The 13,987-nt window shown below is 40.0% G+C and overlaps 1 protein-coding gene across 5 annotated transcripts in view; it reads right to left on the reverse strand.

Moving 5' to 3' along the window:
* Positions 1 to 13,987, reverse strand: part of LOC105210497 (FH1/FH2 domain-containing protein 3) — a 123,076-nt gene that overhangs the window by 102,820 nt on the left and 6,269 nt on the right. For 4 of the 5 annotated variants that reach the window (XM_011181504.3, XM_011181501.3, XM_011181502.3 and 1 more), the window contains exons 2-3: positions 5,152 to 5,205; positions 107 to 4,344 (exon numbers count right to left, since the gene is read on the reverse strand). In XM_011181504.3, coding sequence (XP_011179806.2) covers positions 107 to 4,344; positions 5,152 to 5,205 — 4,292 coding nt within the window. Of the gene's footprint in view, positions 1 to 106; positions 4,345 to 5,151; positions 5,242 to 13,987 lie in introns of those variants that run through there. The other variant, XM_011181500.2, reaches the window with a different exon arrangement.

Below are 13,987 nucleotides of genomic sequence, written 5' to 3' on the forward strand. Positions count from 1 at the left end.
GGAAACCAAAATAAAACGAAAAAAATAATAAACTCGCATTCATACACATACAAAGAAGCTTCTCACCACACACACACTTAGTCTTCAATGCTCGATCGCTACTCACCTCTCCATGCGTTGAATGACCGGCATTTGTGCGGTGCTATCATGTATGCGCACTTGATCGGGTGTGATCTCCTCTATGAAGAGATTACGATTCGCCGGCACTGTAGCAAAGCTATTGCTGCCATCCAAGAAGATCGGACTTAATGGACGACACGAACCACCTAAAAGCTCGTCAATGTTCTGGTGACGTGAAATGAAGAGCTTTTCACCATACATACTCCTACCATATGGGGTGTAGTAATCAGCTGCTTGTTGCGTTTGCTGTTGTTGTAATTGTTGTTGTTGCGGTGGCTGTTGATAGTAAGGTGGTTGTGTTGGGTTTTGTGATGCTGCCGCCGCCGCTGCCGCTGTTGTGTTCGACGGCTGCTGCGCGTATTGGGGCTGATAGTAGTGATTCACTTGAACTTTCGACATTGGAATGTTATCGTAAGGGGATTTGCACTGATTTAGATTGCGCGTTGGTGTTTGTTTGAGTGGCAGCTGTTGTGGCATTTCTTGCTCAAGGTCGACGGGGCTGGCACATTGTCCCAGCGGTGGTGGTCGCTCTGAATATTCGAAATTGAATGAATTACTTAGTTCGGTGCCAAAAGATTGTTGTTGCGCCCCAGTTATCTGTCCGTTATTGATACGTTGCACTTCTGTATCGGCGCGATCTACTCTATCTTCACCGAGCGCCGCTTCATCCCCATTTTGTACCTTACCATTTGGCGTGTGTGTCACTTGCTCTTCGTCGTCTTGCAGCCACCAGGCTTTTTCCGTGGAATCACTACGGTAGGGACGTGCTCGCACCGGTGCATATGCTTCCTCCGCCTGCTCGTCGTTATTTTGCCACCACAGCGTTTCGTTGGACTTATCGCGCACTAAATTTGCATTTGTCTGTTGTCTTTGTGTTTCTTTGTTATTTGCCTCATCCTCATCATTTTGTTGCCACCAGGCTTTCTCGCCCGACTCCACACGTCGCACAGTGAACTGTTTCTTCATGGGTCCAGACATCCACCAGCGTTTGTCGTCACCTGCATTAGCGCTGCCGCTGCTAGTTGAACGCTCTACGGTCTGCGATTTACGCGCCGGTAGCTTTATGGTGGCCTCAACGATCGGTTCTTCCTCAACATGCTTTTGTTCCTTATCGACTTCACTCAGCCACCAAGGTCGCTCGCCGGACTCTACGCGGCAAATCTTCAATTGTATTGTGCCATTCTGTTTCGTCGCACTATTCGATTTCTCCAGCCGTCCGTTACTATTGCTATCGGCTTTACTATTTTCATTCGAGTCACCCCACCAGGGCTTTTCGGGCGTGCAGTGACTTCTTGCGATTTGTTTACTTTCACCATTCACTTTATAATACGGCGCACTTGTGCGATCGTCACTATAATTCGTCTCATTTTGATCATTTTCATTATGCGCTTCCGCCGCACAACTCTCCTCCTGTTCATCGTTATTGTCACTCGTCCACCAGCTGTACTTTGCCTGCGATGATGAATTGTGCGGCTCATTATAGCTTTGCGTATCCGAATTGTTGGTCAACGATTGTGTGGGCGCTGTAGTGGCTTCACTGTGGTCTTCCTCTTCCTGATTCAATGTTTTCAAATCAACATCGGCCAAAGTGTCATCATCGTCGTTGCGTAACCACCAGGCAGTCTCGCCCGAATCGATGTGTCTCAACTTGAAGCGCATATCGTCTTTCTGGTGATAACCCAAAGCAGATGCTGTATCTATTTGTCGACTCGTATCTTGCCACCAACTCGATTCGTCTTGCTCCTCCGCAGACGTAGTGGCCGTAGTTGTGTAGGAATCTGTTACCGGTTCACTGGTGATCGCCGCCGTTTCGGTGACTGTTGTTTCGTGTGGGAAGTGTGTACTACTTGATTTCGTTGTTGTAGACTTGCTACAATCTTGGGTTGCGTTGCTATATTTCGTTAGACTCTGCGGACTTCTCGCCGTTGTCTTATCCTCTAGGCTATCGAGGCTCGTATCGTCGCAATTTCGCTTGGACTTCGTAGAGTTTGGTTCTAAATCAGCTACTTTTATTGCTCTTGCTGATACTGCTTCCGTACGTGCAGGATCAGTCGTTGTCGTTGTCGTTGTGGTCGCGTTATTCGTTGGCGATGTATTCGATTTGGTTGTTGCCGTAAGACTGCTACCAATTAGCTGACCCGTCTCTGAATCGCCCCCCGAATTCTCGGAGCTTTCAATGAAAATCGGTTCGCTATTTGCATCGCTCTGACGAGCAGCAAAAAAATTCGACACAGACGACAATTTCTGCAATCGGTTAGTGGTCTTCTCTTGCGAGCTGGCGAGTGGCGATCTCGAATTTGTGCGCGATGATTCAGCCGCCGCTACCGCCGACGTATCATTTGTACTTGGCAGCGCTGGTGGTTGCTGTGCTGCCTTGCTATTTTCATTTGTTTTTCGCTTCGACGACGAATCATTAGAATCACCTGTGCTGGTTGTCGCACACTTTGTCACAGTCGAATTATTGGCTGTGTGATCTTTATTGTGGGTGTTGAGATTCTTCTTCTTGCCTTGCTTCTTGTTTGTTTTTCTTTGTTCGCTAGAGCTCTCCGCGCCGCTCGATGACGAGGCAGTGGTTGTTGAGCTTGTCGAGCTGCTCGAAGTAGTAGAGGACGTTGAAGGTGTGCACGATTTGTGTGAACTATTTTTCAAATTATTATTGCTGTTGTGACGACTCAATGATGACGAGGATGTTTTTTTGGCATGACAACGTGGTCGTGTCTTGCTCTCACCTGTCGTACTGCTACGTCTACTCGAGGCGGCCGACACATTGCTCACCTCTGAACCAGCACTCGGCGAACGTTCTTTGCGCTGTGCCAAACCATTTGCCAAATCGTTGTGTGCTTGTTGTACTGGATCTGAATCCGTCCCACTACTGGGTGTACGTGACTTACGTGGACGGTCAGTGGGTCCGACATTCAAAGCGGACTTTCGAAAGTCTTTATTCGGTAGCTTTGTTGGTGCGTGCGTACTACCAGAGCTACTTTTAGTAGGCGACTCAGCCTTCGGTGCCGCAGGTGGTTTATTTGCATTTGTAGTGGCAGTGAGATTTTCGACGGAAGACTGTCTGGAGCTGATGCGCACGACTTTTGGCGGTGATAATTTGGATTTGCTGCTCGTGTTCGAGCGTGTACCTTTACTAGTAGTCGCTGCTGTTGTATCTTTCTTCTCTGCGCTGGTTGTACTGGCAGTGTTTGAAGCAGATGACTTCGAGACGGTCGACAGCGGGCTGGTACTGTAACGTAAATTCGTCGATGAATAACGACTTTCCGTATGCGGACTGTAAGATGGCACTCGACTACTCAAACCGAAACGTGAATAACGTGTGGAATCATCGAGTCGGTCAGATTGTATTTCCTTCTCTAAAGTCTTACGCTTACGTGTCGAACGTTGTATAGTCTTTTCAATTGTTTTTGCAATGTCAATGCGTCGTGTTCTTTGTACTGTTGTTGCGCTGCCGGGTGGCGTCGGCGATGTGGCTCGGGTAACCACTGAAACAGCCACAAACTTTTCCTCTTCCTCCTCTTCTTCGCTACTACTCTCACTTTCACTCTTTTCCACCACTGTGGGCGGCTGCGCCGGTTGCTCTTCTTCTTCGATCTCCTTTTCGTTGGACTTTCTCGCTGCGGTTTCCCGCGCACGACTTACCGAACGTGCATGAAAGTCACTGGCAGTTAAATACGAAATAGATTTATCTGGCGGCATTGTAGGCGTCACAGTGGATGCCCGTCCACCAGTACCGCTACCATACCGCGAATTATAACTACTACTACTAGTGGATTTTGGTGTGGACATGCGATACGAATTGAGACCACCATAACCAATCTTACAACTAGTGTCGACTACAGGACTAGGATCTCTGGATTTGCCACGTAGCGTCCGCGAAACTGGACTTGGCTCCCGACTGCGCATACGGTTTGTAATTTCGAGTGCAGCCGGACTTGGTTCGCGTGATGAGCCATATTTATTGAGGCTGCCAGTGGTTGATGTTGTATAGCGCTTAAGTTGACTAGATTTTGTGCCATTGAGATCGGCAGTAGAGTCCACCACCGGTGTAGTGCGACTCGATATACTTGGTGTGTAGCGGCTGGTGTATGAAGGTGTCTGCAGGCTTGAAGGTGGGTCGCGTTTTACACGGTATGTGCCGCCAGAAAACGATGGACGATATGTGCTGGGCGAAGTGAGTGATGTGTAGCGTGAACTACCAATATCATCTCGGGAGGAGTACTGAAAGTGTAATTATATGAAGGATTAGTAGTTATTTTGGGTAAGAAATGAGATATATTGATTTGTTAAGATACTAAATCAAATAAATTAGGAAGCATGCCTCTTCTTAAGATTGCAAACTTGCTACTGAAAAGCGTTTACTGGCAAGTTTGGTGCGTTACATCAAATGAATCTACTTCCCTCGAAGAATATGAAGGGATGCGTCCCTAAAGAGTGAAATGATTGATTCTATTCCATTTATAACAAGGCGCATATCATAGGGGTATCATAATGCAAAAGCCAAACCGATCAGAAAAAATATGTTGAGCATTCGATTTGAATATCAATTAGCTTAGGAACAGAAAACTAGGAGGTTGCCACCTGCGTAAAAACTATAAATTAAAAATGTTGATGAAAAAATATTTAAACTGAATAGATTTAGAAAAGCTTAAAGCAGTTATTCAATTATATATAGAAATAAATTTTAAAACAAAAAGTTATAAGGTTGCCACCTGTTTGAAATTTTTGAGGTAAAATGTTGTCAAAATTTAAAAAATATGTATATAGAAACGAATACGGTTAAGAAACTCTAAAATGTAAAATATTTTTTAGGAGAGTTGCCACCTGTCTACATTGTTTTATTAACATGTATTTATGTATGTATTTATATAACAAGTGAAATAACTAATTACGAGTAAAAAAGAATTTGAAATAAAAAAAATTGAGGGTGTTGCCACATGTTTGAAAATATGCATTGCAAAACAAACAGATTTACGAACGAATTGTGATGAGATATCTTATAAAAGGTATATAATTAATACTACTTACCGCACTGGATCCGCTCGGCTTATATGATGACCCCAAACTGGTTTTCCAAGGCGTCTGTAAAACGAAAGAAAACATATTAAATATATGCACAGATGAAATGAAATGAAATTAATAAATTCTATGTTGCGGCTTCCAAGAATGCACACAGTCAACGCGTACGCATGCCAATGTCTAAATTAATGAGAAAAATCTGTTAAAATGCCGACCTGCCACACAAAGAAATCACGCATGCCGCTCCACAATTGCGCCATAAATAATAATTAATGGTATGTTCACTATGACATGAAATCAATTAAACACTTGACGAACAAACATGCCACAAAAGGCGCCCTATATACATACATAAGTGCATATTAGTTTGTATGCATGTGTGTCTGTGCATAAACATGGCAATACCACAACATGCAACATATTGCGCTGCAGCAAGTTGCAGGGAAGTTTTTACTGCCAACAAAGGCAGAATCAAGTACATAAGAGCCATTCGAAGATTTCTACAAAGGCCCTTAAGCATAGATAAACATATACATACATATACCACCATTGCATTGTTGTATTCGCCAAAAATATTTAAATTACTCCGTGCGAGCTAACGGTAAAAGGCAAAAAAGGTAAAATGGCTTTCCACATTCTTGGGCACTCTCGTCATTTATTTGTTTGTGGGTATTTTCCAAATTTAGTACATACATATCTACACAAAACCATAGCAAGGAGGATCTATATAGTTCATTTATGCTCGTATATATGTGTGTGATTGTATGTCTGTTAATGCTTTACGAACGCTTTCTTTGTCGACTCCACGCCATTAAATGTACTCGTTGTCGGTACGGTGTTTTACCTCAGTGCGGTTTTCAATTAATTTCGGATGTGTAAACAGATTCATTTCGATTATTTCAACATCTGCGAGATTATAATTGGCACTGACTTCACTTCGAGTGTGCGGACAGATCAGCATAAAGATTCAGCGGAACGAAAATAGAGATGTACATTAGGGTGGGACAATTTTTTGTAATACGGATTTTACTGAATTTTTTAGAATGAATTATAAGGAGTAAAAGGGTTTGAAATAATTCTAATTCAATCTCGATTGATTGTTTTTTACAAGAAATAATGCAACATTTGGACTCTTCAAACCCGTGCTATTTGAAATTTTACTATTATCTTTTTTTTTTGAATAGACCACATATAAGAAGTTTGAATATGGTGGTACATTGAATAAAAGTCAAATATTACCCAGAGAACGATGTAAAAATTAAAAATTATTAAAAATTCTTATTTTCTTCCTATATAACCCATTTTTGTACAAGGTAATACGTACACAAACAATTGTAATACTGAGAAAAAATGTTTTAAGATCTGTTTCCAGAGTTTCTGCTGGCACGGCTAATTTTTTTAATCTCAGCATACAAACTTATATGTACATACACAATACATTATATAAAACAAACTATAAATGTCTGTCTCTCATCGTCTAGAAGTTAGGTGATTTTCAAAGCTATAAAAGGTTGTAAGTTCAATACCTGCCTTAAGGAGATTCAGTCCTAATTTAAAGATAAAAGGGTAGTATCTTTCTTCAATTTCTGCTTAGAAACTGCCATCAAATAGAAACTGGTCCGTATATTACTATCCAGGTTTAGAAATGAACCTTTTTTGTTTGAACGAGTAAATGATTTTTGGAGAATATCCTTGTTCTCTCTTTGGTTTGCTGCATATCCGCAGACATATGGAGATAAAACGGGGCAATTTAACATCCATTTATAACTTTCAATCCCTAAAGATGGGATCATCCATTCTTAACAATCTCGTAAGTCCTTCAGATGATCTTAAATGATCTAAAAAAATCTTTAGGAACGCCTAAGAAGTTGTATTATAGTAATGGTATCACAAGTACCTAATCACTAATCACCTCAGAGGAATACGGATAAGATTCACAAAATTATTTGACCTCCAACTTGATGTTTAAATTTGACTAAGACTTAGCAATATAAACTCATTGCTACGACACTAAAAATCGCTTCCCACAATTTCTTCAGTCGAGTTATTGAAAAATAAGAAACGCCCCACACTAATGCCCAAACACAGTGTACAGATATTTAAAGTATATTTAGATTCTATGCTCACAGCATTGTTACTAGTAAATATATACATGTATGGGTGTCTATTTTGTGCTTGTTGTCAAATGTGCAACATATCTTTACAATCGAAATCGAATTCGAAATAGCAGCATCCACTTGAAAATCTTCGAGCACAAGATAACTCGTAAGCACGACAACTTGTTCCGTCTATTCGTAGAAAAGAACTTTCCACTTTCAAATAAAATGTATTGCATAGTATTTTACATACAGAACAATAAATTCCATAGCAAATTTACAAAAATAGTCCAGCTGAGTCTATTTTTATGTCGGCATGCCATTGAGACGTTGACATTTACCACAACTTACCGATACACAAGCGCACCATAGATTTGCGTTTATTTGTTGGTATTTAATTTATTTATTTTTCACATTGCTTGAGTCAGTCATTGCTTTATGTTTTTGTTGCTGGTAGCGCGATTGCAACCAATCCATGGCCTGTCCTCCAGCCCTGTCACTACTGCCGGCGCCCATTTGTGGCATATGGAAGAAATCACTTCCATAACACTTTGGAATTCGCGATTTTTAATTGCTTTAGTGCGGTCGGCTGATTGAAGTGTGTCTGCTGTGTCTTTGTGTTACATATTGTGCAAATTGCATTTTATTATTCTTGTCACATTTTGTTGTTGATGCATGCGATATAAAATAATAAAAGAAATATTTAAGTATGTAAGAAGGGAATGCAAAGAACTGCGTTGCAAATATTTAATTTGAAGATTTAAAGTGTATATGTTTAATGCCATCGACATCTAATATTGATACCAAAATGTTTCTACTCGTGTGGTCCTCTTTGTGAATTCTCGAATTACAGTATATTTGCTCTTCATATTCATAGTCAATCATCATACCCGTCCTGATGTATGGCGCGGAAGCATGGACGATGACCAATAAAGATGAGCACTCCTTAGGAGCGTTCGAGAGAAAAGTCCTCCGAGGCATTCATGACCCGCTATGCGTGAGCGTAGGTGAATACCGGATTCGTTGGAATGACGAGCTATATGAGCTCTTCGGCGATATAAACATAGTGTGGCGCATAAAAATACAGCGGTTACGCTGGCTTGGACATATCGCATCCGAATGAACGGTACCCACTGGTGGCTAACGAAGAAAAAGACGATCGAAACTCAGGTGGAAGGATCAATTGGATATGGACCTGACGAAACGTGAAATCCCCAACTGGCGCCGTCGTGCGCTATGCAGAGACGACTGGCGAAGGCTTTGAACGCAGCCAAAACCGACATCCGGTAGTAGTGCCAATTGATAATGACTCATGATCAATAGTTAGCCGAATTCGCTAAGCATTCATATAAAACTTTGCCAATACCTTTTGATAACTCAACTCTTTTATATTTAAATATTCTATTAATCTAGAATATATGTTCCTCTTCCCTGTGATCTAAATCCTCTTTAAGATTTAATCATTTATAAAAAAGCTTCAATTCCTTCTATGAAAGCTTAAATGAAAGCTTTACTATTACTTGACTTTGCGAAAATATATTTATTTTTAATGAAAATGATTTATTAAACCTAATGTGTTCAAACGGTCCTCAGAACATTGGCAACGGCGAATACCTGGACGAAGCCAAGGAAGGAAGGTTGAGAGCGACCTGGTTACATTTGGGATCTCCAACTGGCGCCGAACAGCGAGGGAAAGTGAGGAGTGGCGCGCTATCATTCATTCGGCTATAACCGGCTAAACGGTTTTCACGCCAATCACATACATACAATGCGTTCAAATTTCAGTAAAGAAAAGAGACTCCACAAATCGTAATTAGGAAGGTGGGCTGATGTGATTAAACCTAACCATTTGAATCCAACTTAGCTCCTAATTTTAGATACATCCGAAGGACATTCTGCACACATTTTCTAAGATAATAGCAAGATCTAGAAGCTGAACACCCAATTGTAGTTTTTGTTTGCCTCGGTTTGGAAGAGGTAATCCTATCGAAGTGATGATCAGGTTTATCAGTTCTGAAAATATTTCTAAATTAAAGATCAAAATAAGTCATGCTCAGTTTGAGTACTATGTATGACGTGAAAAGTGTGGATAGTTTAGAACAACTAAACTTAAACTAAACATGTTTCTTATTATCAAACAGAAATTAAGTAAAATTGCAAAAACTCAAAACAATGGCATATTTAGGTCACAGAACTGAAAGAGCAAGAAATCTAATAGACAGCTTTTCATCTTTATTTGGCCTCTACTAAAAAGTTCGTTGTCTAATGTTGAAATAATACAACGGACGCTTACTAAAATACATTAATAATTAGTACAAGGAGTTTTCGTTGAATTTCTCAATTGAAAATTATATGTAGACATATGTGTTTAAATATATAAATATACATGTATCTCAACTATTACTTCACTGCGCGTATTTATTCAGCTTGTGCTCAATGAATTTAATATTCCACACAACATTTATTTTGCGGCAACTTTTTCGTTTAAATTTTATTTTCATTTTTCTGAAACTTTCAGCTGAGCGTTGAAAGATTTTCGTTTCTTTTTTCTAAAATATTTCTTACGTATTGCAGAATGTAGATTAAGTAATTTTTGGCACATGCCCTCAGACGTATTCGTCTATTTAGTGTAAACATTCGCGCGCCAACTCGTCGAATGCCGTAATTGAAGTCAAAAAATAGAAAAAATCAAGAATAAATGAAGCAATATGTCGGGCATGCAATGCTTGTCTAAGTGCTAACTAATGTTCGAATGTTAGTTTGTATTAAATAAAAATAATATTGTACAATAACAGAAAACAATTTCACACCATGTGAGCTTAAAACGGTTACCCTTAGTACATATGAATGTATATATCAGGATATAAAATTGCATAAACCTATTTATGTGTCGAGTTTTGTTCTAAATGTAAACATCAACGATTTTCGCCTCATTATTACGCTAATCTATGACATAATGAAAAACTTGTGTACGCCGAAAAAAATAATCAATCACTTTGCGGTATAAAATTTTGGTAGTTCATTGAAGAACATGTTTCTTCTTCTTCTGGGTTGAGGCGCCAGCTATTACGAAAGAAATAAATGCAGCATTTGGTTTAATTTAAATGATATTATAGGGTGCCAAAGATAGTTTTTTCTAAGGGACTTATACATGTGATCCGAAATCTAAAAGTATCACTAGTAAAATTTACATGGGTAGATAACTACCACATTATAGATTATTATTGAAATAATACAGCTTCCAAATTATTGTCTTAGTGATCTAATGATCTAAAAATTGGTCTCCCATTATATGAAGTTATGTGAAAAGTTTACTCAATCCACTATTAATTATATTATTACACTATTGGATGTATGTATGTATGTATGTGATTGGCGTGGAAACCGTTTAGCCGGTTATAGCCGAATCGATGATAGCGCGCTACTCCACTTTTTCCCTCGCAGTTCGGCGCCAGTTGGAGAACCTAAGTGTAACCAGGTCGCTCTCCACCTGGTCCCTCCAACGGAGTGGAGGCCTTCCCCTTCATCGGCTTCCTCATGCGGGTACTGCATCGAACACTTTCAGAGCTGGATTGTTTTCGTCCATTCGGACAACATGACGTAGCCGCTGTCTTTTTATTCGCTGAACTATGTCAATGTCGTCGTATAACTCGTACAGCTCATCGTTTCATCGCCTGCGGTATTCGCCGTTGCCAATGTTCTGAGGACCATAAATCGTGCGCAAAAAATTTCTCTCGAAAACTCCTAGTGTCGTCTCATCTGATTTGACATCGTACACGCTTCTCACCATAAGGCAGGACGGGAATGATAAGCGACTTGTAGAATTTGATTTTGGTTCGTCGAGAGAGGACTTTACTTTTCAATTGCCTACTCAATCCAAAGCACCTGTTGGCAAGAATGATTGTGCGTTGGATTTCTAGACTGATATTGTTGGTGTTGTTGATGCTGGTTCACAGGTATATGAAATTATCTACGACTGGGAGCCAAGACTCGAATGCGTTGACTGTTTGCTTGATGACAGGAGATATTTCGTCTTGTCCTCGTTCACCACCAGTCCCATTCGCTTCGCTTCCTTATCCAGCCGGGAAAAAGCAGGACTAACGGCTTTACACTATTACTATATATTATTGACAACGCAAACGTTTGTTCCGAAACTATCGGCATACCATGAGGCCACTTCACAGCAGTCTTTGAAGGATTTTCGACATCAAATCAGTGACTCAACGAATCTGTCCGAGGTGAAAAAGGGGAAGACTATCCTATCGGCCGGAAAGGTGATGCCCATTATATTTTTGGATTCATAAGCTAAAAGCTGCAAAGACTTCTACACAGAATTATTGTGCCGATTCAACGACGAATTGAAGAATCAACCCCAACATGACATTTCAGATAAGTCGTCTATGGTCTTCGCTTCAAATTTTAATTTGAACATTTCTTTTTCTAAAGAAAAGCAAACTGATTTCATATTTAATACACGATCGGATGAAGAAAGTGGAGCCCATACAATATAGAATTTAAATCGTTCAATTTCGTACATTTCCTCGTTTAATTATTTGCGAATGTAGTCGAGTAGATATGCGTATCCCTGTTTTTAATGCGTGATCTAACTGAGACACGACGAACTTTCAATTATAAAATAAAGAGAAGTGAAACTTGTGAAACGTTTTCAGCCAAAAATTTATAGAAGAACATTGTTTTTTTTTTTTAATAATCCACTCCTTTTAATTGATCTCAGCTGTCTGCTTGTAGTAAGAAATGCAGTCTATATTATGCGTTGATTTTATAACTTCCACATAAATAAAATAAAAACCCATATTTCCCATTCTCAGCAAACTTATTCGAAAAATCAGCTCATATTTCCACACACATGCAACTCCCGGCGATTTATAATTATTTACTAGTCACAAAATAAATGTCAGAAGTACTTAACTAAATAGAAATGATCGCCTTGCTTTCGTACTGCCCGCGGCAGTTGCAGCTTTCAACACGCTCTAACAATAGCATTACTGCGCTCGTTGCATCTGCTGCACACTTTATGCGCGTCGCCAACTCAATCAATAAAAGTTGCTCGGAAATTTATTTGGCTTTGCACTATTTTCAGCCTTTCAGCCAACTGCTGCACTTATTTTTAGTGTAATAATTAATTGGAGATTTCCTTAAACTTGAATGCGAGCGGCAAATGTACACGAATTGAGCGTTATAACGCTGCACACATGCTCGTGTAGTCATGAGTATAAATAGGCGCACATGTATTCGAGTAGATGTGTGTGCATGCGTGTGAACTCAGTCACAATGGAGGTCTATTTTCGTTTCGTTTGGAACGACTACCGGTCCAATTCGTACGAACTTTGTTATTACAAGCCTCTTCATCTATTGTTGTTGTAATGTTTGTGTTGTCTATAATTTATGTCTTAGGAGAGCAATTGCAACTAACTTGCAGAAATAATTTTTATATTTTATAAGATGAAGCATTGGTTTTCTGAAAGTCTATACTGTATATAGATAATTTATAAATACTATTTTTATCTTCCTAATTTCGCTACATTTTACTTGGATTCTATTTATTTTGTTCACGTTTTGTTGAGATCTAAAACTGATCGAGTTCTCTCAGCAACAACTGAAATTTAACGAATATTGGTACATAATATTCGCTTGATATTCTTGTATTATGGAATAATTAAATCTGGCGTTGTCCTGGTGGAACACTAACTTTTCCTGCTGGCCAATTCTGGACGCTTCTGGTCGATCGCCTGCTTCAAGCGGTCCAGTTGTTCGCAGTAGATAGTAGAATTAAGCGTCTGGCCATATGAGAGCAGCTCATAATAGATGATCCCCTTCCAATCCCGCCAAAGACACAGCAAAAGCTTTTTCACCGTCAATCCCGGCTTGGCCACTGTTTGGGACGATTCGCCGGCTTACGACCACGACCGTTTTCGCTGGATGTGATCCATTTTTCGTCGCCAGTCACCATCCGCTTCAAAAATGGGTCGAGTTCGTTCCGTTTCAGCAGCATATCGCAGGCGTTGAATCGGTCCAGAAGGTTCTTTTGCGTCAAATCATGCGGCACCCATACATCAAGCTTTTTTGTGTATCCCGCCTTCTGCAGATGGTTTAAAATGGTTTGGTAAGTAACGCCCGTCTCCTGGGCGTTCCACGATGTTTTCCATGATTTGATCGGTATTCGTTGTCACGGGTCTTTCGCCGGTTGGCTTATCCATGGTGTCGTTTTCACCCGCTCTGAATCGGTGAAACCATTCCTCCGCAGTTCGAAGTGATAGAGTACCCTCCCCGAAAAACCATTAATCTCACGGAACGTTTCCCTAGCGGATTTGCCTTTAACGAAGGAAAACTTAAAAAAGCGCGTATTTCGGCGTTAGGGAACTCCATGCTTACACATCTATAACTGTTGAACGCAATATCCAAACTAATCATGCATAACGTCGTTTTGTAGGTTATGTCAAAACCTTTCAAAGATGAATAGTATTGCGATAGACAGATACGAGATCTTTAGCGCTTTATACATAGCCGCGAAATTCAAAAGACAAGGCGGGAGGGAGATGTTTGCCAACCTAATATTATCATCGTGAGGAATGATTGGTTGAGGCAAATATGAATCAAACTGTGTATTATAAGGATATATATATTATATATTATAAGAAGACTGTATATTTTAGGCTTTTAAGAAATCAAGAAAGTAAAAAAAGAATTATGTAAGTGTAATTCAAAAGAAGTAGGCAGAATCGGCTAAG

This window comes from Zeugodacus cucurbitae, chromosome 4 (assembly GCF_028554725.1).
Source record: "Zeugodacus cucurbitae isolate PBARC_wt_2022May chromosome 4, idZeuCucr1.2, whole genome shotgun sequence".
Lineage (NCBI taxonomy): Eukaryota > Metazoa > Arthropoda > Insecta > Diptera > Tephritidae > Zeugodacus > Zeugodacus cucurbitae.